The sequence below is a fragment of the Catharus ustulatus genome, chromosome Z (assembly GCF_009819885.2).
Source record: "Catharus ustulatus isolate bCatUst1 chromosome Z, bCatUst1.pri.v2, whole genome shotgun sequence".
Classification (NCBI taxonomy): Eukaryota; Metazoa; Chordata; class Aves; order Passeriformes; family Turdidae; genus Catharus; species Catharus ustulatus.
This window is the reverse complement of record NC_046262.2, coordinates 46,542,383-46,570,015: the sequence shown is the minus strand read 5'-3', so window position 1 is coordinate 46,570,015 and position 27,633 is coordinate 46,542,383. Positions and strand designations below refer to the sequence as shown.

At 41.1% G+C, this 27,633-nt stretch overlaps 1 protein-coding gene across 11 annotated transcripts in view; it reads left to right on the top strand.

Moving 5' to 3' along the window:
• Positions 1-27,633, top strand: part of KIAA0825 (KIAA0825 ortholog) — a 276,964-nt gene that overhangs the window by 50,984 nt on the left and 198,347 nt on the right. For 9 of the 11 annotated variants that reach the window (XM_033084906.2, XM_033084907.2, XM_033084908.2 and 6 more), the window contains 2 exons: positions 8,519-8,684; positions 16,240-16,909. In XM_033084906.2, the coding sequence (XP_032940797.1) occupies positions 8,519-8,684; positions 16,240-16,909 (836 nt within the window). Of the gene's footprint in view, positions 1-8,518; positions 8,685-15,226; positions 15,397-16,239; positions 16,910-27,633 lie in introns of those variants that run through there. The other 2 variants (XM_033084911.2, XM_033084910.2) reach the window with 2 other exon arrangements.

Here is a 27,633-nt window from a genome sequence, read left to right as displayed (position 1 = left end):
AACAGAACTCTAATTACACTTGAATGTTAAGTTTATTTTTACAACAGTTTATAGGAGCATTTGAATATGAACTCTCAAAACTATTGTCATTGCTGGCCAGTTTGGGTACAGGGGTAGTCTCAAGTTATTCTCAAGTGTGAAATTGTATTCATCAGGTTGACCTTTTGTCTTCATTCCTTCCTTTCACATTTACTTTGACTTTTCCTGCTTATCAAAACTGGATATTTGGATTTTTTTTCCCTAATTGGTGGTTTAAGAATTACTAACATTTCATTTGTAAGCAATCCACTGAACTAAACTTGCACTTATATTTAATACTTCTAAGCAGGACATAGAGTACAGAGCTTGAAACAGGGAACCACAGAGGTGACTTCTGTGAAAAGCTACTAGAAGCTTCCACGGTGTCTGACAGAGCCAATATCTGATGGCTCTGAAGATGGACGTGCTACTGGCCCAATTAGAGAAATTGGTAATGCCTCTGTGATGACACATTTAAGAAGGAAATCTGCACAGGAGCAGTTTTTTCTCATGGCTGACGAGGCACCACATTGGGACCATCTCAGCGTGGCGTGTGTAGTCATGTGGCCACCACTCTGCCACCATCTCAGCACAGCCCACTGGCTGCCCCTGGCTCCCTGGCTGCCCCTCCAGCCGTGCTGAGGGCAGAAGGGCAGGGGCAGAGACAGCAGCTTCTTCTCCCCAGTGCCCCTCATGAAGAGCGGCCTTGAATGGCACCTGCAACTGGTGGCAGTGGAAACATGGCGAGCGATTCCCCCACACAGAGCCTGGACGAGATCAACTTCTCAGTGCTGCGAGATCCTGCAGAGATCTTTAAACTGGTGGAATTTGTTGGCAATGGCACTTAAGAGCAACAGGTTTTTTTCCTAGTTGGAGTAAAAGGAAGAAGTGAAGACATGTGGAAAAAGACAGCATGGTGGCCCCAAGGCCAGTGAAAAGAAAGAGGGGGAGGATGTGCTCCAAGCGTTGAAGTAGAGATTTGTCTTCAAGCCATGGGGGGCATTATCATAAAAGAAACTCTCTCGCTGTAATCCATGAAGTCCATGGAGTGATGCAGAGATCCACTCACAGCCTGTGGGAAAAGTACTCATGCCAGAGTGGGTGGATGCTAGAAAGAGCTGTAATCCTATGGGAGACAATAACAAGAGAGAGAAGGCCCTTGTTTCCAGAGACAATAAAAAGAGGAACCTTGCTTCCAAACTAGAGCAACGTATCCTTAAAGGATACACCTCATGAATTAGTGACTCACACCATGGCAGTTTCGGGAAGACTGTTTTGCCCGTGGGAAGGACTCATGTTACAGTAGGTTGGGCAGGACTGCTTTTCGTGAAATTGAAACCACACTGGAGAAGTTCATGGAGAGCTGTCTCTCATGGGTAGGACCTCATGGAATAGCAGGAGAACAACTCCATTCCCTAAGTGAACTGAAGAAAAATTTTGAGTGACTACCTGATCGAACACCTCCATACCTGGTCTCCCTGCGCTGTCGGTGGGAAGGAGAGAGGGGCTGGAGGTTAAAAAGGTGTTTTAAAGGCTTATTTTACTCCTCCTTATCCTCTTGTGACTCTGTTAATAATAATTTTACTTTACACCTTGAAGTTTGAACCTGCTTTTCCCTTAAGAGTGTTTTCTCCCAATCCTTACTTCAACTCATGTACCTTTTGTTCTGGGTGTCATGGGTGCCTGACATGTTAACCATCAAACCACAACAGACTTCAACCTGAGCTAATTAACAGCAGTCTAGTCGTAAGGATTTTGGAGAAGGTCTGTTTTGAAGAGCTGCAATAAGGTCAATGTTAGTAAGTCAATTACATAATTACATCTTTTCCCATCACTGTTTGATGTAAATTATGATAATTATTTGAGAACTAACAAGATCTTTACCTTGTGAATCATAGATCTGGAAAATGTCTCGATAAGGATGCTAGTATGTCATGGTCCAGCTGTTCATCACAACTGCTGATTTGGCAAGAAATGCTTACCAATATCAAAACTTTGCAACAAAAGTATGGAGGAGTTTCAAACAGGATATTAAGTCAAGCTATCATATTCTGTTTTCCTGTATCAGAACTGACGTGTGCAAGGGCTTGTGTGTTTTTAAAATGAAATGTGCTGCAGAAATTTTCTTTCTGTTTTATTTTGAAGAAAATCTTGCCTTACAGTAATTTCACAAATACAAGCTGCACCAATTTGACCAAAAGTTTGGTGGAAACCCAGAAGTGCGGCTAATATTCGAGGGCGGCTAATATATGAACAATATTCTAAAAGCTGCCAACACAGAAGTGAGAGCCCGCGGCAGCCCCAAGCCAAGCTGGAGCCCGGCCGGCCCCGGCTGAGGTGGGAAAGCCTGGCAGAGGCGGGACCAGCAGTGTGGGGGGCGGGCGGCAGAGCCTGGGCCAGCAGGGCGGGGCAGGGGGGGCAGCAGACACCGGGGCAGCAGGGCGGGGGAGCCTGGGAGAACTGGGGCTAACAGTGCAGGGGAGCATGGCAGAAGCAGGAAGGCCGGCGGGTGGGGCTGCCTGGCAGCGGGGGAAGCCCAGCAGAATCGGGGCCAGCAGCGTGGGGGAGCCCGGCGGTGCGGGGGCCTGCAGTGCCGGCCAGGGCGAGGAAACGTGGCAGCGGTGCAGACGGGAGGGGGCGACCGGCGAGCCTGGTGGCGCCCGCCCCGCCGGCAGAGCCTGGCAGCAGCGGCAGCCCTGCCGGCCGGGCGAGCAAACATGGCGCGGGGCGGCCGGTGAGCCTGGCAGCAGCGGTGGCGGCTGGCCCGCCGGCAGGGCGAGTAAACGCAGCAGTGGGGCGGCCGGCGTGCCTGGCAGCAGCGGTGGCGGCTGACCCGCCGGCCGGGCGAGTAAACGCAGCAGCGGGGCGGCCGGCGTGCCTGGCAGCGGCGGCGGCGGCCGGCCCGCCGGCAGGGCGAGTAAACGCGGCAGCGGGGCGGCCGGCGTGCCTGGCAGCGGCGGCGGCGGCCGGCCCGCCGGCAGGGCGAGTAAACGCAGCAGCGGGGTGGCCAGCGTGCCTGGCAGCGGCGGCGGCGGCTGGCCTGCCGGCAGGACGAGCAAACGCGGCAGCGGGGCGACCGGCGTGCCTGGCAGCGGCGGCGGCGGCTGGCCCGCTTGCAGGGCGAGCAAACGCGGCAGCGGGGCAGCCGGCGTGCCTGGCAGCAGCGGCGGCGGCTGGCCCGCTGGCAGGGCGAGCAAACGCGGCAGCGGGGCGGTGCTGACGGGAGAGGGGGGCCAGTGAGCCCGGCGGCGGCTGCAGCACCACCTGGCCGGCCCCGTCGGCAACCATGAGCGGGCCGAGCCTTCCTGGCCCCGCCCCGAGCCAGTAAACCCCGCTATGCCGCGATCCTGTTACTAATTGACCAATTTGTGAAAGCTGCGCACGGATTCTCGCTGCGAACGAAAGTGCGGCTAATATTCGGGGTGCGGCTTATCTATTGACAAAGACAGCAACATTGTCAAGGCACCGGAAGTGCGGCTTATACTCCGTGCGACTTGTATTCGTGAAACTACTGTACTCTGCTCTGGAATTTTCAGGAAGCACCTATGCTTCACTTTCCTGTTAGTCAAAAGATTTATCAAAATCCTGGCACCTCCAGCCAAAATCCCAAGAGTGGTTGAGTATTTGGAAGAATTTCAAAATGAGGTCTAAATGTAGAGGAAATGTAGGTGAATGAAATTGCTCATTGTACAAATGTATTACTTTCGTGTTTACCTGAGAATTTGATGCCTGTAAAGATATTAGAGCAACGTTACTAAAATCTTTGTCAGAATAGTAGTTGTCCAATCACTTTGTTGGACCAGTTGCTAGGAATAAGTAAATAAACTGAGAAAGAAGTGTCTTTTTTTTTTCCCGTGCAGACTATGTTGTCTTTGTGCAAAATCACTGAGTCTGGGTTAGTTGTTCCATATCAACTTCCTAACAGGGCAGCACAGTTTCTCAGAAATTGACTGTTTTATTGACACCCAATTTCTTTACTCAAATATTCAGTGATTATCACTGTGTCAGTACCTTAGGTGGTTAATTAGCTGTCATCTACATATGCAGAAACTGCAGTCAGATTTTTGACTGCCTTGCAAAGTATCCCATTTTATTTAACACGAGCATATATGAGATGATGGGTTTTGAACCCTTATTTGCCACTGTCATGTTTTGGACAATGGATTTGAGAAACTCATGTTTTACTGCCTGTCTTCTGAAATAATGGACCAAGACAAAGCTTGCATCTTGTGACTGAAATATTTCAAGTCTTTAAAACAAGAGTGGAAATTAAAGGTGGGCAGGCAGTGGTTGGGTTAGAACTGATTCTTCTTATATGGTTGAACTACTGAGTAATTTTCTCTTGCTAAAGTGTAGCAAAGTCATCGACATTCTGTTTCTTCTATTTCAATGATACAATTCCTTTGCAGTTAAAGTGGGTATGTTTTCTAAGCAGCTAAATTATAGATATGAACCTTAGGTTATATAGAGCCTTAGGTTTCTAAGGTCCTTTCACCAGGTGCTGTGTCTTTGGAGTACATCTTAGGGTTCAACGATTAAGAGAAAGTTTTAACAATTAAAATATCTGTGTAATTATACTGCTAGAAGTCTTTCTCCAGATTTTTTACTACTCAGCAGGTCCTCTGATACACAGATTTCCAAACGATATGAGGTTGGTTTTTTTTGGTACAAATGTCCTATACCTCTGGAATTCAAGCTTTTTAATCAGTAATAACAGTAGTTGGATAACACTGCTTACATCTTCAACAGCAGTGGAAACAATGATCTCACTTATTTTGAAACAGTCTGTTCTGAATAAAAGACATGTAAACAGATTCTAAAGCTGTATTTCTATGAATGCAAGGATCATAAGAATAAGGAGCATGAGGTTAAAAGATAATCTCACTTTATAGTTTAGCAGTTAATTTAACCAATGTCGTTGTCATTTTATGGCTGTTCTCTATGCTAGATGAAATAAATTGAAATGTGCTTGTTAGAAATTGAAAGGAGTTACAAGATCATACTTCAGCTTACTCATAGAAATCTTAGGCAATGAAAAAGGATATATGGAGAGAGCAATATTTGTTCTGATACCGTATTTTTTAAAATAATCTGTGACACTGTATGATAGTGTGATAGTGCTCACTCTCTATGTTCCATTACTTTTTAAACTGTTTGTCCATTGATGAAGCCACTTAAAAAGCATTCGCTCCAGATGATTAGGTTATTTGTAAAAATTATCATTAACTTAATAAATAATTACACCTAAGGGCTCTAACACTGAGATTGTCTCTCTGGAGTGTGGGTACTTACTAAATGTTTCTCCAGAAAAGCACTCCAATGCGGACACAGATAATATAACACAATTTTGCTTTGGTTTGTTAAAGAACTGCAAACACTCTCACCTGTAAGGAGGAGAAGGTATTTCAGTCAAATAATTTTCGCTTTCATACTGGTACACTAGTAGTACTAGCCACAGAAAATATGTGCCCACAAAGGCTCAATATACTACTTGTGTGGGACTGAAGATCTGTTTCTTGAAAAATCAGTCAGTTAAAATAAAAAACCAACATACAAGCATAACTATCAGGTTTCTTTGCTACAGGGAAAAGTTTGTTGTTTTAGTTTTTGGTTTTTTTTCTTTGAGCTTTTACATTTGTCACGGTCCGCACAACCTGAGCGGGGGTCATGATGGTTCGTTTGACCACAGGGTGCAAAGGACAACAGCAAGAGACTAAGGTTTTGTTCAGCAGCAAGCAGCAAAGCAATTTATTGAGGGTTAACAATTCAGTTTTGGGGTAATAGTGAGGAGGAGAGGGAAAAGGGATGATGGAATAGGGAGAGAGAGAGGAAAACAGATAGGGAGACAGAGAGAGAGAGATAGAGAGAGAGACAGAGAGACAGAGAGAGAGACAGAGAGACAGAAAAAGAGAAGAAGAGAGAAGGGGGGAATAGCTACCAACAGATGGGACGTCCTCAGATCATCCGGCGATGTCTTCTGTCCATTGGGGAGAGGAAAGTCTCCAAGGTCTCTTCTGAGAGTGATGATTTTATAGTCCATTTCAAGGTGAAGGGCCACTGGCCAAAAGGTGGGGAGATTTATGGGCTATTGTGTTCAGAGGACCATGGCTTCAAGAATCAGGTGCAGAAAGTACGGCAGTTCTAGCCCTGTACCTGCCCGAGTCCATTGTACCGTAACAGCAGAGCACACACCCGACACAGTCCATTAGCAAGCATCCACCCTAGCCAGGCCCAGCAGCTCCTGCCCAGAGTAAGTGGTGGAGGTCTCAGGGTCTCAGTCTCTGACGATGATTTTGAGGCAGATCAGGCAATCTTCAGACCGACCCTTACAACATTCCACCCCTTCCCTAGCAGTTTGATGACTGTTTTTTTTCTGTCTGTGTCTGAATAGTTCCACAGGTTCCAAAAAATAAGGTTGAGTCATCTGTGGACAAAAAATGTATTGAGGATTGTTGATTTGCATAGTATGTGTATAATGTCAGTTGACATCATCTGGATTAATGCCTCGGTATGTTCAAAAAAGGAGCTAATTTGCTGCTCTGGACTTATAAAAATACATTTGCACTTAATGAAAAAAAATTATTGGGAAAAAAAAGAAACTTAGCACTTTATATGGCGTTTTTAAAAATTGTACTTTTAAAAGTAAAGTTAATTAAGTACATTAAACATGATTTTCACATCAAAATTACATTTTTGTTTGCAGTTTCTGAAACTTGCAAATTTCTTTTCTAAACTAGGAAATCAGAATCTCATTCTACCTACACTGGTATGAAATTATAGTTTTTGCTACTAGCCTAGGTGATGAAAATAATTGTAATCATATTTAACAGAAGTCTTTTACTTAAAATGCTTACTTTCTAAACTCAGATAATACACTTTTTTCCCCCTAACCAGATTCCTAAATAATAAATAAATGTAATTCATGTAATTATAGTTAACCATGTTCTTGTATTACTGAGTGTTGACAAAATTCTTAGTAAGATGCAGCAGTGGTTTTGAGACCCTGTTTACCTACAGTATTCTGCATGCTGTAAATAAACAGGATGAAAATATGTTTATTCAATCAAAACCAGCTTTGGTCCTAATTAAATATTTATTTTGGGAGGATAAAAGGATTAAATAAAATGAACATAGTTATCATGATTTATACTTGTGGGGGAGCTAAGGAGCTGGGGAGTGGCACAGAAATCTATCCATATAATCCCCTTATGTGTATTGGGACCAATTACCAAAATGCCTGGTCTTGAGAAGGCTGTAGCTTATTTGTAGCTTGTAGTTTATTATCTTACTCACAGATTCATGTCAGAGATACATGTAGGAATTCAGTCATAATAGTAGTAGTAGATTGACACAGATTTAACAACTGTAGTGTCCTTTATGTTGCACAATGCTGTAATCTATTTAGGTATGTTTGAGATTCATCAGCACACCACAATAAGAGCCTTTGTCCCAAGAGCCAGAGAGTAGGAAGAAGGCATTTAGTTTCATAGTTCTGAGAGCAGGTTTCACAAACTAAAAAGATACTTGCCAATCTTTTGTCAAGTTTAGAACTGGGATTTATTGCTGGGCTATTAAACCTAGTTTTTCCTAGATCTGAATTCTATTTTCTGAATTCTAATTCTGAACTGTAACCGTCTCAAATACTAAGCATTGCTTTTGGAAAAAAAAAATTAAATGCCGAGAAGGTGTTTTTATAGGAAAATAAATAGTTAGATTGTTTTGTATTGTTTTGTTTTGTATTGCTTTGTTTTTGCTTAAGTGTCCACACAAATAGAAATAAAATAATTCTGGATGTTCAATTCTTCTTGTGATCTTTGCAACTGAAATCACTGTAATAACCTAACAGACACATCTGGTTTCTTAAAAGAGTTATGATTCTAGATGAATGTTAAGGAATGGATCAGCTCCTAGAAAACTTAGTCTGTTTTCTTTCAGATATTCTAATGACAAAACAAGAAAGAAAAGATCTGCATTTTCAGCACAACTAGGTCTAAAATTCTTTTCTGTGCATTTTCTGTGATGTCTATGGGACTTTAAGAAGTTGTTAATGTATCTTGTGTTTTATAAAACAACTGCTGATTACTGAAGGAGCTGAATGACACATTCGCTTTTGAATACAGTAATTGATTCAGTTTATAGTCTCTACTTTAGCTAATTAAGCACCAAGGACCAGATATTAGGTTGGATAATGTCTTATTCATTAACTACTTTATTAAAAAGAGTAAGATTGTTTGAAAGTGAAGCCATACATACTCTTACTGAGGATGGTACAGTCTGGCCTGAAGGAATGTGTTTTTAGCTGTAGCTCAACAGTACTTAAATGTTAATTGTTAATTCTGCAAATTCAGGTCTTATTTTGTGAGGGTAGCTTAATCCACGAATAAGAACTACTAGTGTTATCTTCATTTTAAGTAGCTTTTCTTTTTAAAATATGGAATAAATAAAATACTTTTGTTTAAAATAATCAAGAAAAATCCTGTGATTTTTCTTTTTTTTTTAGCATAGAAAAGTCTCTTAAGGACCTGCAATCAGACGTAAATGAAATATGTACTGATGAAGTACTGCAAAGCACAACTGACTGCATTCAGTGGCTAAACAACTGCAATTTTAGTTCTTTCAGACCTTCTACAGACCATGGAGAGCTGCTGGAATTCCTTAAGACCCTGGTAAAATTTTTTATTAAAGACTTTAGTGTTGGAAAGTTGCTTATACGATTGGAGGTGGGAGAATTCAATTCAATTCAATGAATTCAATTAGATTTGTCATTTCAGTTTTTACTGTTGTGAGGATAGTTCATAAATTCATGTCTGCAACAGGGCGTTATGTTTTCTTTTGGTCATGCCTTAAATAGACAAACTTGGAACAAAATTTTTTCACAGATGCTACCATATATTCAGCACTGCTTGGATTGTTTTATGAAACACATGTTGGTAAAAAAAACCATTGGAAGTTACTGACTACACTGAGGCTGGTAGAGTTACTGCATGTTCTTCAGTTGTATCAGTATGAATTTAACTAATGTAATGTATATTATCCTTTATGCATTATTTAACCATGAACTTCCTGGAAAATGTTCAAGGCCAACTTGTTTAAGGTTCTGAGCAGCCTTGTCTGATTGAAGGTGTCCCTGCTCATTGGAGGAGGATTGTACTAAAAGAACTTTAAGAAAGTCCCTTCCAAATCAATTGATTTTATGACGTTACACTTCCCAGTGATAAACGTTGGAGCTACATGCTTTGTCCTACCAAGTTATATAACTAGATGCTACAAGAAATCAAAAACTTCAATGGAAAGTACCATCAGTTTAGAGACTATTTTTATCCAAAATTTTTATTTAAACTTTTCATTTGAATATGTATGGAAATGGAAGTCTGGGAAATTGAATTGGCAAGATAAATGAAGGTTGATCCCTCTGTAAACGATGATCTTCACATTTATATATAAACTTTTTATGTGTGCATTTGATAGCATACATATATATGAGGTCATAACAAATAAATAGTCTCCAGTGATTATTCTTTGTCACTTTTGTGTCACGGTTTAGTTGTAGACCATGAACAACTTTAGGCTAAGATTAGCTGTAATGGAAGAGGAAACCTATAGAGAAGTGGAATGTTTTCCCTGTCTAGAGCATAAGCTTAATAAAATCAGCTCTTATTTTTTTTAACTCTTTAACTCCTGTTGCTCTTTCAGTCACTGTTGATTTCGCTGGATACTGTCCTGTGTCAAATGAGGAAGTAACTTTTAGAGACACCAGGTGTTTAATGTTCATGTGATGAAGAGTGATTTTGTTCTATTCTGACAAAAGAGATCAGTATGAATGTTGCTGTTAATAATCATCCCACTCAAGGGTGTCAGAAATTGCTACATGTCATTCTTGATCTAGATTAAATTAGAGGATCCCAGAAAAAGCTGACTGTGAAGTTCTTTTTTTCAGGAGTCTTTTCTTATTCCTCTTAGTCCACTTAGATCCTTTCTGGATTCACTCAGAATTTGGCATGGCACTGATGACTTACAGTAGTTTCATGAATACAAGCCGCACGGAGTATAAGCCGCACCCCCGGTGCCTCGACAATGTTGCTGTCTTTGTCAATAGATAAGCCGCACCCCGAATATTAGCCGCACTTTCGTTCGTCGTGAGAATCCGTGTGCAGCTTTCACAAATTGGCCAATTAGTAACAGGATCGCGGCATAGCGGGGTTTACTGGCTCGGGGCGGGGCCAGGAAGGCTCGGCCCGCTCATGGTTGCCGACGGGGCCGGGTGGCCCAGCTCAGCGCCACGGCTCGGCGGGGCTGGCCGGGTGGTGCTGCCGCCGCCGCCGGGCTCGCTGGCCCCCCTCTCCCGTCAGCACCGCCCCGCTGCCGCGTTCGCTCGCCCGGCTGGCAGGGCTGCCGCCGCCGGGCTCGCCGCCCGCCCCGCTGCCGCTTTCGCTCGCCCCGCTGCCGCTTTCGCTCGCCCTGCGCCGCGCCTCGCGAGCGCCACGCCCGCCCCGCGCCGCGCCCGCCCCGCCCCGCGGCGCTTTCAGGAGCGGCGCTTTCGCTCGCGGCGCTTTCGCTCGCCGAGTGCCGCTTTCGCGAGCGGCGCTTTCGCTCGCCGAGCGCCGCTTTCGCGAGCGCCGCTTTCGCGAGCGCCGCTTTCGCTCGCCCCGCCGGCAGGGCTGCCGCCGCCGCCACCAGGCTCGCCGGCCGCCCCCTCCCGTCTGCACCGCCGCCGCGTTTCCTCGCCCTGGCCGGCACTGCAGGCCCCCGCACTGCCGGGCTCCCCCACGCTGCTGGCCCCGATTCTGCTGGGCTTCCCCTGCTGCCAGGCAGCCCCACCCGTCGGCCTTCCTGCTTCTGCCATGCTCCCCTGCACTGCTAGCCCCAGTTCTCCCAGGGTCCCCCGCCATGCTGGCTCAGGCTCTGCCGCCCTCCCTGCCCCGCCCTGCTGGCTCAGGCTCTGCCGCCCGCCCCCCACACTGCTGGCCCCGCCTCTGCCAGGCTTTCCCACCTCTGCCGGGGCCGGCCGGGCTCCAGCTTGGCTTGGGGCTGCCGCGGGCTCTCACTTCCGTGTTGGCAGCTTTTAGAATTTTGTTAATAGATTAGCCGCCCCGGAACATTAGCCGCACTTCCGGGTTTCCACCAAAATTTTGGTCAAATTGGTGCGGCTTGTATTCGTGAAATTACTGTATTTGTGTCCCATTCCCTGCTTACTTCCTTCTCCAAGGTCTATTCAAGCCAGATGCCTGAACACCAGATGGCGGCATTTGTTTGTAAAACTAAATTGTCCTCATTTTACACAAAATGTGCTTTCTAGCTTTCCAGCTTCCCAGGAGCTTACTAACTATGACAGTCTTGCTGTGAGCTGTAGTATCCAGTTAAGCCTTGAGAATGGCTCTGTGGCAGGCTGCTAAACAGACGGCAAAGTGAGAAGCCTGAGCGTCTCAATTCTGCACAGTTCATCATGAAAACATTTTTGGAGCTCAGCAGCTTTCTATTCTCAGCAGCATCATTATTTCCAGGTTTATGACTTCTTAGATAATCCAACCTGTTGTGTCGATGGGATTACAAATGAAAAGTGTATCTGTCTGTATGTGTAGTACTGACTGTACTACAGTCTGTCTGTAAGAATTTAAATTCATAGCAGATAATCTTCAGTTCCATAAATAGGTCTGCAGTAAACTATTTTCAGTGATACTCAGCATATTATTATGATCTGACCTTTCTTAAATATATATCTCTGTCTGTTGAACTAATTGGATAATTTCTTCTTGCATGCTTTCAATTAAGTATTTATAGTTCATATTCAGTAACAGGAACCTTCTTTCTACTTCAGGACAATATTCCTATTCATTGTTGTCCATTACTATATGTGTTTATTTAGTGAGGAATTTTGTTTATCTTTTAAGGTGCTGGGACAGTTAAGAAACAGTAAAAATTTCTTCTTGGGCATTGCCTGGGGTTCTGTGTTTAGGTTTATTGTTATTATCATGCATTTTTAAATTCTTATGAAAATACCAAGAATTTCTTCTTGAAACCTGAAAATGTTAATTATGTGTAATTTTGTCATTCTGTGTACTGTCTTGTAACTTAATATTTAAAAGCTGAATATATGTGCTAACACATTGTTCATTAAATTCTGTTCCTGCTAGAATAATGGTAGATTCTTTTTTTAACCAGGCCTTCATCTTATTGTACTTGTTTATTGATACAGTAGGTAATTGTCCATGCTAGGCAGTAGTTCAGTTGGTAAACTGCAACTTGTTTTCTGTATTATTCTGTAATTGGGCACAGAAAGCACTAAATTTCTGTGCTCAAAATGGAACTTTTTATGCTTCTCCAAAATCTTTTTATACTAATTTGGATCTTCTTCTCTTGAATAGTGTTGGCATAATCTTTTGCAATATTTTTATAGGTTGATTTTTAAATTAAAAATCCTTTATCAATATAGGCAATATGTGAAGACACTTGATGGCACTTCTCAGAGCTTTGAAGTTCACATCAGGTCCTCTCTCTGAGTATCACTAAGTCTAAAATGGCATGTGCAAGCAAGCTTTCTGTTTTTAATTTAAATTTAATGTTTAAATTGCAAAAGGCTTGTAATAATCCTTAGGTATATAAAAATATTTCAGCTTTGCCTTAAAAAGCAGCAGTAGGGATTTCCTTGGGAGATCATTTGGATTCACTGTTGAAAGCATCAGGTGCATGATGCACTGTTTTAACAGCTTCTCTTGCTTTGTACATTTCAGGATGTAGTATTTAAGCATGATTTATAAAAAAACGCCAGCATTGAAAGTCCAGAAGTCTACTTGTCAAGAGACAACATTTCAACATAGTGGTTAGTAATCAGGGTTTCAGTTTACACTTTGAAACACATTTTCTTTGGGGCCACTAAACTTCATAGAATGGTTCAGCACATAATAAAAGAAAATTGGATCAGTAATATGTATATGGTTTTATGATTTAAGATTTGAGCTAGTTGTACATATTTCTGTTACATACACATACTTTTATAGGATGATATTCAACTGATAATCTCCTTTATTATTCTGTCTTCCACATCTCTCCTGTTTGCAAGTAAAAAGAATTATTAAGAGTTATTTTGAAATAAAGATCTAAAATTGAAGAAAAATAGGTAGTCTGTTATTTTTAAGACATTTTTTATAAGAGGCAATCATGCTCCCAGTCTCTTATTCAGAATTAGGTACTGTAGTGAAAGTGGGTTTTTTAAATTTTTGTCAAGAAACTCTGGTCAAAGTAGAGGGCAATAGAAAGGTTAACCAATCTAACCTTAATGGGAAGGTTAAACCATCTAACCTAAGATATGTAACAGGTTTGAAACATCCAGAAAAAAGAAGTTCTGAATTTAAAATTTTTTGTGGTTCTGAAGAATAATTATCTATTGATAAAAACTTGATCTAAGGGAAAAATTTAATATTTGGCATTCAGAAATTATATTATATTTATAATTACAATAATTTCACAACTATAAGGCGCACCTTTTTGACTAAAATTTCCCCCTGAACCCAGAAGTGCGCCTTATAGTCTGGTGCGCCTTATGTAATAGACAAAGTTGCGAAAGTTGCCAAACCGGAGGTGTGAGCTGCAATGAGGGGGCGGTACCGCAGGAGCACTGAGTCGTGGGTGGGGGTGGGAACAGGTGACCATGGCCAACAGGAGCTGCGTGGGGAGGGAGGGAGCCAGCGCCGTCCCTGCCTGGGCGGAACAAGAAACCGGGTGCTACCGCCCCCTGGCCCAGGCGCGGGGAAAATGAGAAGCCGGGCGATGCCGGCCCTGGCCCAGGGGAAACAAGAAGCCGACCGGCACCAGCCCTGGCCTGGGCACGGGGGGAATGAGAAGTGCAAACCCGCAATGGCCCCGAGCCGAGCAGAGGCTACCCGGCAGCGGCATCGGGGCAGCAGTGGCACGGCGCGAGCCTGCCAGCATCGGGGCAGCGACAGTGCAGCGCTAGCCTGCCGGCTTCGGGCCAGCAGTGACACAGTCTGGGTGGCTGGGGGAAAGCGCCGTGGCAGCGTGGCCCGGGTGGCTGGGGGAAAGTGCGGTGGTACATCCCGGGTGGCAGGGGAAAGCTGCCGACATCGGGGCAGTGGCGACGTGAGGGAAAAGCCCGGGGGGGCACGTGCCTCCCAGAGCGGCACGCGGCTCCTGGAACGCTGGGGCAGCACAGAGCTCCCGGAGCTGCACGGGGCTGCCGCAGAAGCCGCGAGCCATGGCAACCCCATGCCCCACCTTGCCAGCTGGCACCGAGGGCGGGCGGGAGTGCCGGACCCCGTGCACGGGGAGGACGCTTGGGGCTGCGTTTAAAGGCTACACCAATCTGTGAAAAATGTTTGCAAATTGAGCACCTGCCAGTAAACTCCACAACCGCAGGATTCTGTTACTAATCATTACTTTGTTGCATGCGGCACAGATCTTCGCGCAAAAAAAAAAAGTGTACCTTATAGTCTGGTGCGCCTTATATAATGTACAAAGTTGCAAAATTTGCCGACTCCCGGAGGTGCGCCTTATAGTCTGGTGTGCCTTATGGTTGTGAAATTACTGTATATATTATATTTATGCAGTATCATACACAAACTTGAATAATTTACCTCTCTTTCAAAATGGAAATAGAAATGAAACAACTAATTTCTTCAAATACTGTAAGTTAAATAAATCAGCAGTGCTGGAGGTGGAAGGTAGCAATGGTTTTTACCAGCCTTGCTTTATTGGGTGGAGTATGACTTGGAGACTTCTGCTGATTTCAAGTGTCTAGTACAGGGCTGTTTTCGATGTATGCTGAACACACTTGATAATACAGAGATTTTTCTATTATTGCTGAGTAGGGCTTACACAGAGCCTTTCTGCTGTTCATACTGCCGCACTGGTGGGGAAGTTGGGGGAAACTGGGAGGAGACACAGCCAGGACAGGTGGCCCAAACTGACTGAAGGGATATTCCAGACCATATGGCATCATGGTCAGTATATAAAGTGTGGGGAAGAAAGAAGGTGGTTGTGTCTGGAGTGATGACCTTTGTTTTCCCAAGTAATAGTAATGTGTGATGGGGTCCTGCTCTCTTGAAGATGGCTGAACACCTGCCTACCATTGGAAGATATGAATTAATTGTTCGTTTTGCTTTGCTTGTGTGAAGAGATTTTACTTTCGCTGTTAAACTGTCTGTCTGTCAACCCATGAGTTGCATGGTTTTTACCCTCCCAACTTTCTCCTCAGTCCTACTGGTACAGGAGTGAGCAAGTGGCTGGCTGGAGTTTGATTGCTGGCTGGGGTGCAACTATGACAGAGACCCAGATAAAGGGCATGACTGGAACGAACCCGTCTGAAGTGGTTTGCCACAATGCTTTTTCTCTGTTGGAGAGAAGCAATGGGAGATAAAGGAGCAAGTAAGAGGGCTTCTCATCCACTTAAGGCTTTCCTACTGAAACTAAGAAAATCAAGAATACTTCTAATTCCTCTCGGTTTTCTTTTGATGGTAGTATTGAGCTGTGACAAAAGGAACTGCCATTTGCTGCATAACATCTTGAAGCTGAAGCAGCTCTAAGGTCAAAGATCCTAACCCTGGTCTGAGAGAAAGCTCTTCAGACTTGCATGAAGAAGGAACAGCAGCCTTGTGATTTCACTTGGTTTAACTGACTACCTTCTCCAACCCATACAGCATAGATGTATATGGAGATCACTAGCATATCAGTCTGCATCTCGGTTTGATGGGATACACAGCTTCTTGTTCTTCTGTCCTGTGTGATCTAAGGCTCTTTAATTCTTAACAAGTTTTCAGTTTTAGTTTTTTAAGAGGGAGTCCTGGGAAGACTTTCTTATCCTGAGAATGGTCTTTTTGATGATTACCTGCTGAACCATTGAAAGGGACCATTTTATAAATTCCTTGCTTGGTTTTATGAGAAAAACTTGTCATTATCTGTATAAATCTTAGGTAATTTTTTCATACAGTTTTCTTTAAAAGATACTGTGACAACAAAAAGGCTGCCAAGGGTTTCCTTTGAACTGTGGTCTAGAATTTATTGAGAAAAGGTAGAATTTATTGGCAGAGGTAGATAGGAAAATTAATTAGCATAATCCTGTTTTCCATGGTTTTATAATTTCTGTTGCTTGCATATCTTATTTGCTGTTGGGATAATTAGTATTGGAAAAACAGTTTTTCCTCTAGTACTCATTTAATGAACTGGAATTAACAAAAACTTCTAAAATATTGTCTGATTTACCTTTGTTAGCAAAACTTGCTGAAGAATGAGAAAAATCAAGAAGAAATGATTCTTCACTTCCTCCTGGATCTCTCTAGTCAGTGTGGTGTCTCATTTCCCTGTACGGCAAGCGGGACATCTTTTGAGATAACATCTTCCCTTCATACCATTCAGGATGATTCAGCTGTGAATATGACATCTCTTTGGGATGATGTGAGATTGCATCTTCGACAATTTTTAGTAAATAGACTGCAAAGTCAGGAAGAAACAAACATTAATGCTTTGCAACAACAAATGGAGTTTAAAACTCAGTGTGTACAGCAGCTTTTGTTTCTTTATCCCAAATCAGAAGTCTTATTGAAGTATCAAAATCTGCAGAATAAACTGGTTAGTGATCTTCTGCAGAACTGTATTTTGTCTAGTTGTGGTGAAACAAATTTTGATAAGGTGGTTCATGGTTATCAAAGTTCTATACCCAGATTGTGCGCAATGATAAAAGAAGATTTGTACATACTAAGTGGAACTATTGGTCCATCTTCGTCATTAAAGTTTATTAATGAAACCTACCTGGATACCATCACTGAAGAAATGACTGTTCTTCTTGAAAGACTTTGTGAGCTGCAGTTCAAAGAAAATGCTCTACACATAATTAAAGCAAATAAGATTTCAAAGAAGCATGGAGGAACAGTTCACACTGTGGGTTAGTACTCTTATTTTATGTTCTTTGTCGTTAGATATTATTTTAATTATACTACCTTTTTTTTTATAATATATATGATTATTTTCTGTGGAGAGACCCAAAATTAGTAATTACAGCTTTATATTTTAAAGATATTACTGCAGTTGAATTCTAGACTGTGTCAGAACTGCGGTGCAGAATTAGGAGAGAGTAACTCACATAATTTAACAAAACCCTATTATAATCCATTGGATAATATTGTCATGTCATAGTAATTTTTTTTAGCCTGTTTTACTCCAGCTGCTGAAATATGTACTACAATAAGAACTATTTAATCCAGATTTAAATAAATACAAACTCTTCAATCTTCTACTTTTTTTCTTTTTGGTCAGACATTTAAATGAGTTTATAGGAAAGACTGTACAGTTATGTGTCCATGAAACAGATACTGATTCACACATCAGAGCTGACCCAAAAGATTACTATGCAGATTTATATTCTCAAACTAAGAAATAAACAAAAAAACCCATTTACATTTTCTTGTTTTGTGAAAGTACAGCAAGTTAGAGTTAATACCACCTGGTAATTTCTTGTTCCAAGAAATGTCAAGCAGCAAAGGAATCTGTTATAGATGTAGTATTTTCTATAATATTTTCTTTTTGCTTTTTTAAAGTCTGACATGCTAATTTCCAAAGAGAAGGACCAATGCTTTGGAAAAAATAATACAGAATAGAAACTTCCATAACATAATTGCACAATTGTATGCAATTGCTTTTTCAGTGCAATGTTTTGAACATACATCTCTGCAGGAACTGTTTCTTTAAAGCATAGCTTTCCATAAAGTGATTTACAGACAGATACTCTTAAGAGTTTAGAATTATGTGAAAAATACAAAAACAAAAGATCTTTGAATTGTGCAGCATAGAGAAAGAATTAGTGAGGTGATGATTTGTCAGGTCCCTACAGAAGAAAATTACACCCTTCTGAGTTTAAAATCAGCATATGTGTTAGTGTAAGTCAACTAAAAATTCCGGTGGAAGAAATGCAAAGATAATTCTTCAACAGGAACTGAAATATCGAGGAATTTCGGAGCATGTGAAAGACAAGGAAAAGGCATGCAGACACGTGAGAAGTTCAGTGTATATACTTGCTAGTGGAATGCGGTGTTGGTGGGAAACAATGAAAAGAAATTGTGTCAGAGTACTGTTAAGATATGAAATAACAAGAAATGTGTTTTTGAATTCCATACTGAGATATAAGTTATCAGTGAAAGGATTTACTGACAAAAAAAATTACCTGTAGTGAACAGAAGTTTGTAACCTAATTTTTCTTTCATTCTCAAAACAGCTCATGAAAATGGGGAAGTTCAGTTATCTCCATTTTACATCTAAAACATGGAGTTTAATGTGATCACAAACATGTCTCTCTGAAAAATCATACTTTAACTCTGTATTACAAGATGGAAGAAAACAGTCATTCAATCTATTAATACATACTTCCTCTGCTTAGTTTTTGTTTTTGCCATAGGATGTGACTTTGCATGTTTTTGTGCCAATACATCTGTCAGTACAGATTTCCAGCTCACCTTTCTGTTGTACAGTCAAAAATACAGAGGAAGGTGAAAACAAAGTAAATCTTAGGACTTGTTTGTAACTTTAAAACATTTCCTGCAAATAATTAAAATACTTTTCTATGTCATAAATATTAGACTACATTTTAATTTTCATTGAAAATTCATTAAATGTCAGGTTTCAGATGCAGCAGCAGTCTCCTTAGTACCATAAAATGTGTTTAGAATTGATGTTCATTTATATCGTTCAGTTCTCAGGATTGCATTCATCACAGGGGCTGTCATAGTTGTGCCTTCATGTTATTTTACTTCAAGAAGTTAGTATGGGAAGTAGGTATTGAGTTGCCTACTGGTTTCCTGTTATTCCTACTAGTTTTCTGCAGAAAACTGCTCTTACAAACTTCAGGCAGGGAAACCATAAGGCACCAATAGTGAAATCAGGAATCAGAGGGCTAAAACAAAATATGAGGTCAGAGTTGTGAAGTTTTGAGGGATTTTGGTTTTGGGATTTTGTTATTTCTTTTTTTTTTCATATTCTGGATGTGTCATAGCCTATTATTTAGTATTATTCATCAATTCATGCAAAAAAAATCCTGGTATCATAACTCAAACAGTTATTACTGAGTAATTTATTTGTATATGAGGTCATATGTGAAGAATTTTTTGGAAAGAGATTTCTCTCCTATAAATGTATGAATATACTACATTTGTACCACACTAAGTTATATAAATGCATTTTTTTCCTTTGGAATTAAAATGTTCACAAGGCATCACAAGGCAGTTTGTTCACAGTGCAATAACTATGTGGGAGATATTTTAAGAGATGTGGAATGGTGGATAAATTCTTAATGTCAAGTCACTTTTCCTCTTGGAACTCTTAAAATCTGGTACTTGGTTGCCCGTTTCTTAATGTCAAGTGACTTTGTCTGCTTGGAACTCATAAATTCTGGTACTTTCTTGCACTCCAACAAATTAGAGTGCAAATTTATTTTTACATAGGTTAGGTTGAAAGACAGTTTTAATAGATTACCTTGGCAGTGATACCTGGTTTGCCAAGTTATCAGAAGAACCTCGTGCATAATTATGAAGGGAAGGATAGAATGGGAAGGCTTTTTTTCTTAGCTGAAAGACAGATGTTTTTCTTATTTTTTGATGTATGTTGCCTCTGCCCTCTGGGAACCCTCAAACCAGCACATTTCAAAATATGAAAATAATTTAATCTACAGCATTGTGTTGGGACTGTTATCCCAGATGTGATAGAAGGGTTTGTATTTGCTTAGTCCATCCTCACGGTAATGTGGTTTTTAGTTACAGTAATTTCACGAATACGAGCCGCACTGAGTATAAGCCACATTGCCGGGTGTTGGCAAACATTTTGTTCTTTATCCATAAATAAGCCACACCTGAGTATAAGCCACTCTGTCATTCACAGGGAGGACCCGTGTGCAGCAAAGTTGCCAAATAGTAACAGAATCGCGGCAGGGCAGAGTTTACTGGCTCGGCTCGGGCCATGAGGGCTCGGGGCTGCTGACAGGGCTGGGTGGCCCAGCTCGGCGCTACCGCTTGGTGGGGCCGCTCGGGGCCGGCTACCGCTGCCGCTGGGCTCACTCGCCCCGGCCCGGCGCTGCCCCGCGGTGGCAGGGGTGGCACAGAGCCCGCCGGCACCCACAGCGGCAGTGGGAAGCAAGGATGGAGCCACCCCCCTCCTGCAGCGGCGGCACACGGGGACGGGAGCCCCCCGAGCCATGGGGCCAGCAGGAGAGAGCCTCCTGCCTCCCACCCGAGCCGCGAGGCCAGCAGGAGGGAGCTGCCCTGCCTTCTCCACCCCCTGTGCTGCCTGGATTGAGCCAACTACACCCACTGTGCAACAGAGTAACCAATTTGTAACAACTGCGTAAATGCAGGGTTTTACTGGCAGGTGCTCCACTTTGCAGTTTGCACTGACTCAGTTTGCACTCCTGAGGTTGAAAATGTCAGAAAATTATTCACATATTGACCACTCCTGAGTATAAGCCGCATTTCTGATGTGGGAGCAAAATTTTGGTCAAAACGGTGCGGCTTGTATTTGTGAAATTGCTGTAATTTGTTGTGGGTTTTTTTCATAAGAACTGCTGTAATTGATCCTACTGTACAGCATAGGAAAAAAAATAACTGAAGATAATAAAGCAGTGCCAGAACCTCAGAAAACTTTCTATAGACAGCCTATTTCTTTTGGGAAAATAGAGATGTTGTATAATAAACTTTAACAATGTTATCTTTAAAATATTGCATATATAATAATCTAATTATGAAGTAAGGAATTAGCGTTTTTGTTTTCATTCTGTACTAGAGCAGTTATTTGTGAAGTACTCTAAAGAGGTTGTTTCCATTTATCAGTACCTAGGAAGTGTGTGGCTTGACAGAGAAGGTGTCAAAATGGCATGTGAAAAGAGGCAGATTTTGGAACTCAGTGTCCTCTGTTGCCAGCCCTAGTGGAGGCAGGTGGTTTTATGTTACTTGATTCTCTTACCTGTTAGATCTGTACCTCATTACCTTTAACCTATGTACTGCATTCAGCCAATAGTATTTGGGCTGTTATGATAGGAGGTTTTTATATAACATTATTTATAGTTTCTCTGTGTATTCTCAGAACACAATCAGTGTTTCCCACTTGCTATAATATGCAAGGAATGTTTCCCAACCCACTCCCTCAAGTTGATTTAGTTATTAGTAGGATTTTTTTGTTTCAGACTTTCTATCATATTAATAATTTGCATCTTTCAAAAGATTATGTAATGTTGTGGTATTTAAAAGTATACCAAAAATATCAAATTGACAATACTTAGCATGGAAAGAATCACAGCTGGCTTTCAGGTAATCTCTTACAATTTCTTCCTTTGATTTCCAATGTGGTATTTCTCAGAAATTATTTGCTATAAGTCTCTGTACTGTAGTTTTACCTTTTGAACCTTTTTTGTGTTCCTTTGTTTGCAAAAATGTTAAGCTAATTTAATCAGGCATGACTAACCTGTATTAATTTGTCATCTGTTAGATGCATAAACAGCTACTCTTATATATGATAAGACATCTGCCAAAGAAACTTAAAGCCCATAGAATTATGAACAGTTTATGTAATAGTGGAAGGTTTCCTTTGGCTTTGTTTATATAGTTTTTGTATATAGACAGAGTATAAATATTTATGTAGACTAATTAGCTGTTTCTTAAAAATTTCCAGTGGTCAAAATGAAACTGAGATTAGAGCTTTATTTTTTCCTGACATATTCAAATTGATTAATATTTTTAGATTTTTCAGAGACCCCTAAACACTTATAATAATAACTGAGCTTTGTTTTTAAAATCTGAGGCAATAGATATTGTGTTGCTAAATATCAGTTATTCATTATTTTTAAGAGAAATATCAAAGTGGAAGTAAACGAAAGTGATTCTGGTTTGACCAAGCACATTTTTAGCTAGAAAATAGTTAAAATACTTTCATAGATAACCTTTAATATTAATGTATTACACTTTTACCACAGTATATATCATTGTAGTTAGATGTCCAGTAGGCTTCCTTTCTCTTTTCTTTCTCCAAAATATAAACCAGAATATAATTTTCTTTCTCCAGAATATAATATGTTTTATATATATTATCTTTAAATGTTCATGAGTTCCTATAGAATATATTGTGTTTGTGGAACACCTAAAATGAAGGTGGCATATATAGCTAATCTTGAATAGAAGGATGCAGTACCATTTATAGGAGCTGCATTTGTGCAGTGTAGTTGAGAGAAAGAAGAAAAAAAGGCTCTGGAGTAACTTGTTGAAGTGAAGACAACTTTGGGATGTTAAAGTACTTGGTGAGGAAAACCTGTTTTAGGCTCACATATATTCTCAGCAATTTGCTGAAGAGCTAACTTGAGATATGAGTTTTGGTTTTGCATATTTAACTTAAATTTTTTCTACTGTGTTTATTTGCGTATGGTTTTATTCCCTCTAGTTTGTAATTTCCTCTTTTTGAAATTAAGAACTTTAGTTTCAGGCTTGTTTTTATCCTTCTGTATAATTTGCATTCATTTGGTTTGTGATCTCAGTAGCCACCATTATGGCCTACTGTGATTTTTGTCTTTTCTAGCAAAAATATACCTAAAATGGTATTAATACTTCCTGATTTAGTGACTGCATGATTTAAAATACCCTAACTCTTCACATATGGGAATAATTTCAATACCTTTAATTACTGAAACTTTAATTTAGTAGTTCCATTTATATCTGGAAATTAAAGAGTTCTCAACTTGGATTCATGTATTTATATCTTTGCAACTGTTTTGATATTTCTCTACAGATAACAATTTATTGCAGATAATTTACAGTATTTGTGCTGTACTTATGATTGGTTTTCCGCTATGTTTTCTTCAGGAGTCCACTATCTGTTTGGTTTTTTTTTACAAGTACGAGGGTGAAATAAAACAAGATACAGAAAACAAGATGCAGAAAGAATGGTACCTCTGTGCAGGTCACCATTGCAGCTACTGACCCTTTGAGCTGCTCTGCACATATATTTGCAGAATTGTAAGGATTGGAAGGGACCTGAAAGATCACCTATTTCCAGCTCCCTTATCACAGGCAAGAACATCTTCCACTAGACCAGGTTTCTCAGCGTCCCATCCAATCTGGCCTTGAACACTTCCAGGGATGGGGCATCCACAGCTTCTCTGGACAACCTATTGCAGTGTGTCATCATCCTCACAATCAAGAATTCGATCCTAAAATCTAATCTAAATCTACCCTCTTTCAATTTGAAGCCATCTCCCCTTGTCCTGTCAAACTGCCCTAGTCTCCTGTTCTTCTGTAGCCCCTTTAGGTACTAGAGAGGGCCCTAATGTCTCACTGCTCTGTTCTCCATGCTGAACAAACTCAGCTATCTCAGCCTGTCTTCAGATACTGTGAGGTGTGGCACAATCATCCCCATACCTTACACAGGTGGGAATAAAAACCATGGTTTCTATCCATGAACGAGGGGAACTAACAGGTGTCAAGTAAAACTATAGCACTTCTCTCTTTTGCATACGTAACTACCACAGACTACGCAAATTAACAGCAGCAAAAATGTTACTACACAGGGATTGAGTAAAAATGCAGATACAATCATTAGTTGTTTTGCTTTCTATATTGCTGAGATTGCTAAATTTTTATTGTGAACCAGTCAATGTTGAGATATTCAATAGGTTTGTCACGTATTTAAAATAATGAAACAAATAGTGCTGGTGGGAATTTAAAATATGAAGTTGAAATTGATAATCAGTGGACATACTGGTTGATATGATACAGATTTCTGCAGTTTTCTGTCTTCCTTGGGAATCCTATAAAATTTCGACAGGCATATCAAGATCCCATTACTCAGGGGAAACAAAACAAATATCCTTAAATGTAATACCAGAAATAATGTATTTTATAGCTTCTTTGTCACATATTACTTATTTCTTATCCTTGCAAGTATTGTATTTGATTTCTTCTACACAACTACATTAAATGAAAATATGAATAATACTGAGAAGAAGATAAAATCGTCTGTTTGAACATGCAGAGTTGAAGTTTTAAGAAAATGGAAGTACACTCTTAAAGGCTATATGAACATAATATCCCTAGGACCACACATGTGTTTCAATTGCGAGAATGACATTTCATAAATATTACAAAAGCAATAAGCTTGTTAGGTTTTAAGCTTATAGTAGGGTGAAAGATACCAGTATCTAAATTACTGACATGTCAGATGAACTGGCATAATTTCAAAGTGGGTAGTGTACCTGAAGACATTCCATCTTTTTAGAGCATCTTTTTGCTTGAAATTGCGTTTTAAGCCTAAATTATGACAACGGGCAATGAAATTTCCGTACTTACTCTTTGCCATATTGAAAATATGCCTATTCCAAAATTTTATTATCTGGTTATTTATTTATTTATTAAACTTTGCTTTTGCAATTATTTAAGTATTTTTAAAGCAGGAAATTCTTGATGATCTTTTGGTTTGTATTTTTTAAGACTGTTACATTCTAATGAAGTTCTTCCACTTCATATTTTTAAACAAGTATTCAAATCTATTCAGAATTCTTCAGAGATTGAAAGGCACATGGTTTCATTCTTGTTTTTCTTTTTTTTAAAAAATGTTTCACAATGGGCTAATTACTTTCCTTTGTGTTTTCACAGCATACCTGCATTTTCTTCCTCAGAATGGAGAGAACATTTAACTCACTGTGGTCTCTAATCATTGCATTCTCCTCCCAAGTGTAAAAGATGAAAACTGATTTACTCTATAGTCTGACATTTTGTGAATGTTCAGAAGTCAATTTGACATTTATATACTGTAGTTTCCTCTTTAATAGTAAAAAGTGACAAAATCTGAGGGACAATTATCATGAAAGTCTCTCTTACTTCAGAATATGGGCCTGCATGAAGAAGACTGAGTAAGACTTTGGCAGATTAGAGAACACTTCAAAAATGTCTTTAAAATATGCTTCTGCAGAATTGATTCAAAGAAAGTTGTTGCAGGAGTGTTTTGGTTTAAAGGGACAGTATTGCTAGGAAAAGGAAATTCAGGAATTCTCAGGCAAAAAGGTATGGGTTTGGAATAACAGTTCTTTACTGATACATTTACAAGACAAACAAAAACAGCATCAACTATATGAAAGAAAAAAAAAAACAAAACAGTGACAGAATAGAACAAAACTCAGTCTCAGTCTTTTTTTCCAGTCACAGATGCCCTCCTCGTCCGCACAGTTGCGATGGAGCAGGGCAGGCAACTTTTCAGTCGCGGCTGCTGCAGGAGCAGGGGAGCGAGGCGGCAGCGCTATCCCAGGTGGGAGAAGGGTGAGGGAAGAACTTGCTCACCGTGGGCGTCCTGGTTTTCAACGTTTTTCTCAGAAGCAGGAAGCTTTAGCAGTCAGAGTCCAGGGGGCCTGATCCCACCACGGAGAAAAAACAACCTCTCTCTCCAAGGTCGGCCGGTGAGCTGCCAGTGTCCGCCTACCTGCCGAAGGACAAAAGCAGCACTCCACTGTCCACAATCAAGAAAATCAGGGCCATCCCAGCCATCCTTTTGTCTTGAGCACTTAACGGCTAAAAGGGGAGCCACCTCGGTCAACTTAACATAATAATGGGAAAAATTTCTAAACCTCCCCCAGCCCATAACAAGGAGTCTTTTCAATATGTCCATTTGCCATCATTAACTACAAGTTAACGAGATGGTCTTGACTGATATTTATCAAGAAGGACAACCTCTTCTGACACAAAAATTGTACAGTAAAAAGTCAAAATTATTTTAGTTGCAATAGTTTGTTTTGAAAAATAATATATAGGTGGTTAGATTAGGGAACAGTGTCATGCCCACAAGATAGTTGTAACATATTAAACTAGAATGTTAATATTCTTTTCAATGAGGCTTAGTGTCATAATTTTAAAAAATGCCTCTGTCTTCAGTCAATGGGCCACTGTATATACACTGAGTTTTTGAAAAACACAACTTTTGGTCATTTTATTAGTACTTTTCACTATCTTTACTGAACAGAGCAAGATGATGGATATATGCTGGTCTATCTGGCCTAGAGAGAATAAGGATGGTTAAAAACCAGTCCAACTTCTTAATTACAAATCTAGCACATAATGCCCAGAAATATTGTGGACTGTGGACTGTCTGAAATTAGATCAGTTACTAGTCTCAGATTTTCCAGAAGAGTTTCCTTTGCCTCAGTAGATTCACATGCTGATCATCCTCTGGCTAAGAGCCAGATCTTTGTACTCTAGCACAAGGCACAGTGTACTCATTTTCTCTTCACATGCTGGGAAATTCCAGCAATTTCTGTAACACAGAAATTATATGTTTTGTTATGCCCCATGCTGTCAGCTCATGCATAAAGAAGTGTTTTAATTATGTAATCTCAGCTCAGTGCATGGCAACTTGTGTCTTTACTGACACATGTGATTAATCCTTCTTTTGTATATTAGTCTTTCTACAAAATATTTGTTTAAAAATTACGAATTTTGAAACATTTCTCTAAATGTTGTTAAATGGCAGTGTCTGCCCTCTTTCCTATCTGTGTAGACTTATTTTTGATGTTTGTATTCCTTGGAAAAATAATCATGAGATCTTTGTGGTGACTTTGCCTAACTGGGGTTTTGAAATACAAAGGCGCAGCAAGCAAAAATTTTTTTAGCTGATTTGAACAAATTAGAGCTGGCTCTGTTTATATCTTGGAGTAAGAGAAGCAGAAATGACATAGACATTTAAATCTATTTTTAAGGAAATACGTAGTATCTAATATCATGCATATTCCTTCCTACAGAAAAGAATGATCAACGTGTGATAGAAATTACTGATTGCTTGAAGGTTCCTAACAATCTAATCTGCATAGAGTAATTTCACGCCTGTAAGGTGCACCCTTTTGACTAAAGTTTTGGTCCGAATCCAGAAGTGCGCTTTATAGTCCGGTGCGCCTTATATGATGTACAAAGTTGTGAAATTTGCCAACCTGGAAGTGCGAGCCGTTAGCCGAGCCGCAATGGGGGGCGGCGACACGGGAGTGCCGAGCCATGAGCAGGGCCGGGAGCGGGCGGCTGCAGCTGGCAGGAATCGCACGGGATGGGCAGGACCGGGCAGCCCCCAGCCAGCAGGAGCCGCACGGGGTAGGCAGGACCGGGTGGCCCCCGGCCAGCAGAAGTCACATGGGGTGGGTGGGACCAGGCAGCCACAGGCAGCCCCCGGCCAGCAGGATCTACACGGGGTGGGCGGGACCAGGCGGCTGCGGACAGCCCCTGGCCAACAGGAGCCAAACAGGGAGGGAGGGAGTGGGCGGCCCCATGCCACAGGCGTCCCTGAGCCGCCCAAGTCGCAGGTGGTCCTGCACCACCCCAAACCACGTGCGGCCCCGAGCCCTGCCTCGCCAGTTGGGGGCGGGCGGGAGTACCAGGGCCTGCGCACAGGGAGGATGCTTGGGGCTACATTTAAAGGCTACACCAATCTGTGAAAAATGTTTACAAATTGAGCACGTGCCAGTAAACTCCACGATTGCGAGATTCTGTTACTAATTCATTACTTCGTTGTGCAAGGCATGAATCTTTGCTGCAAAAAAAAGGTGCCCTTTATAGTCCAGTACGCCTTATATAGTGTAGAAAATTGCGACATTTACTGACTCCCGGAGGTGTG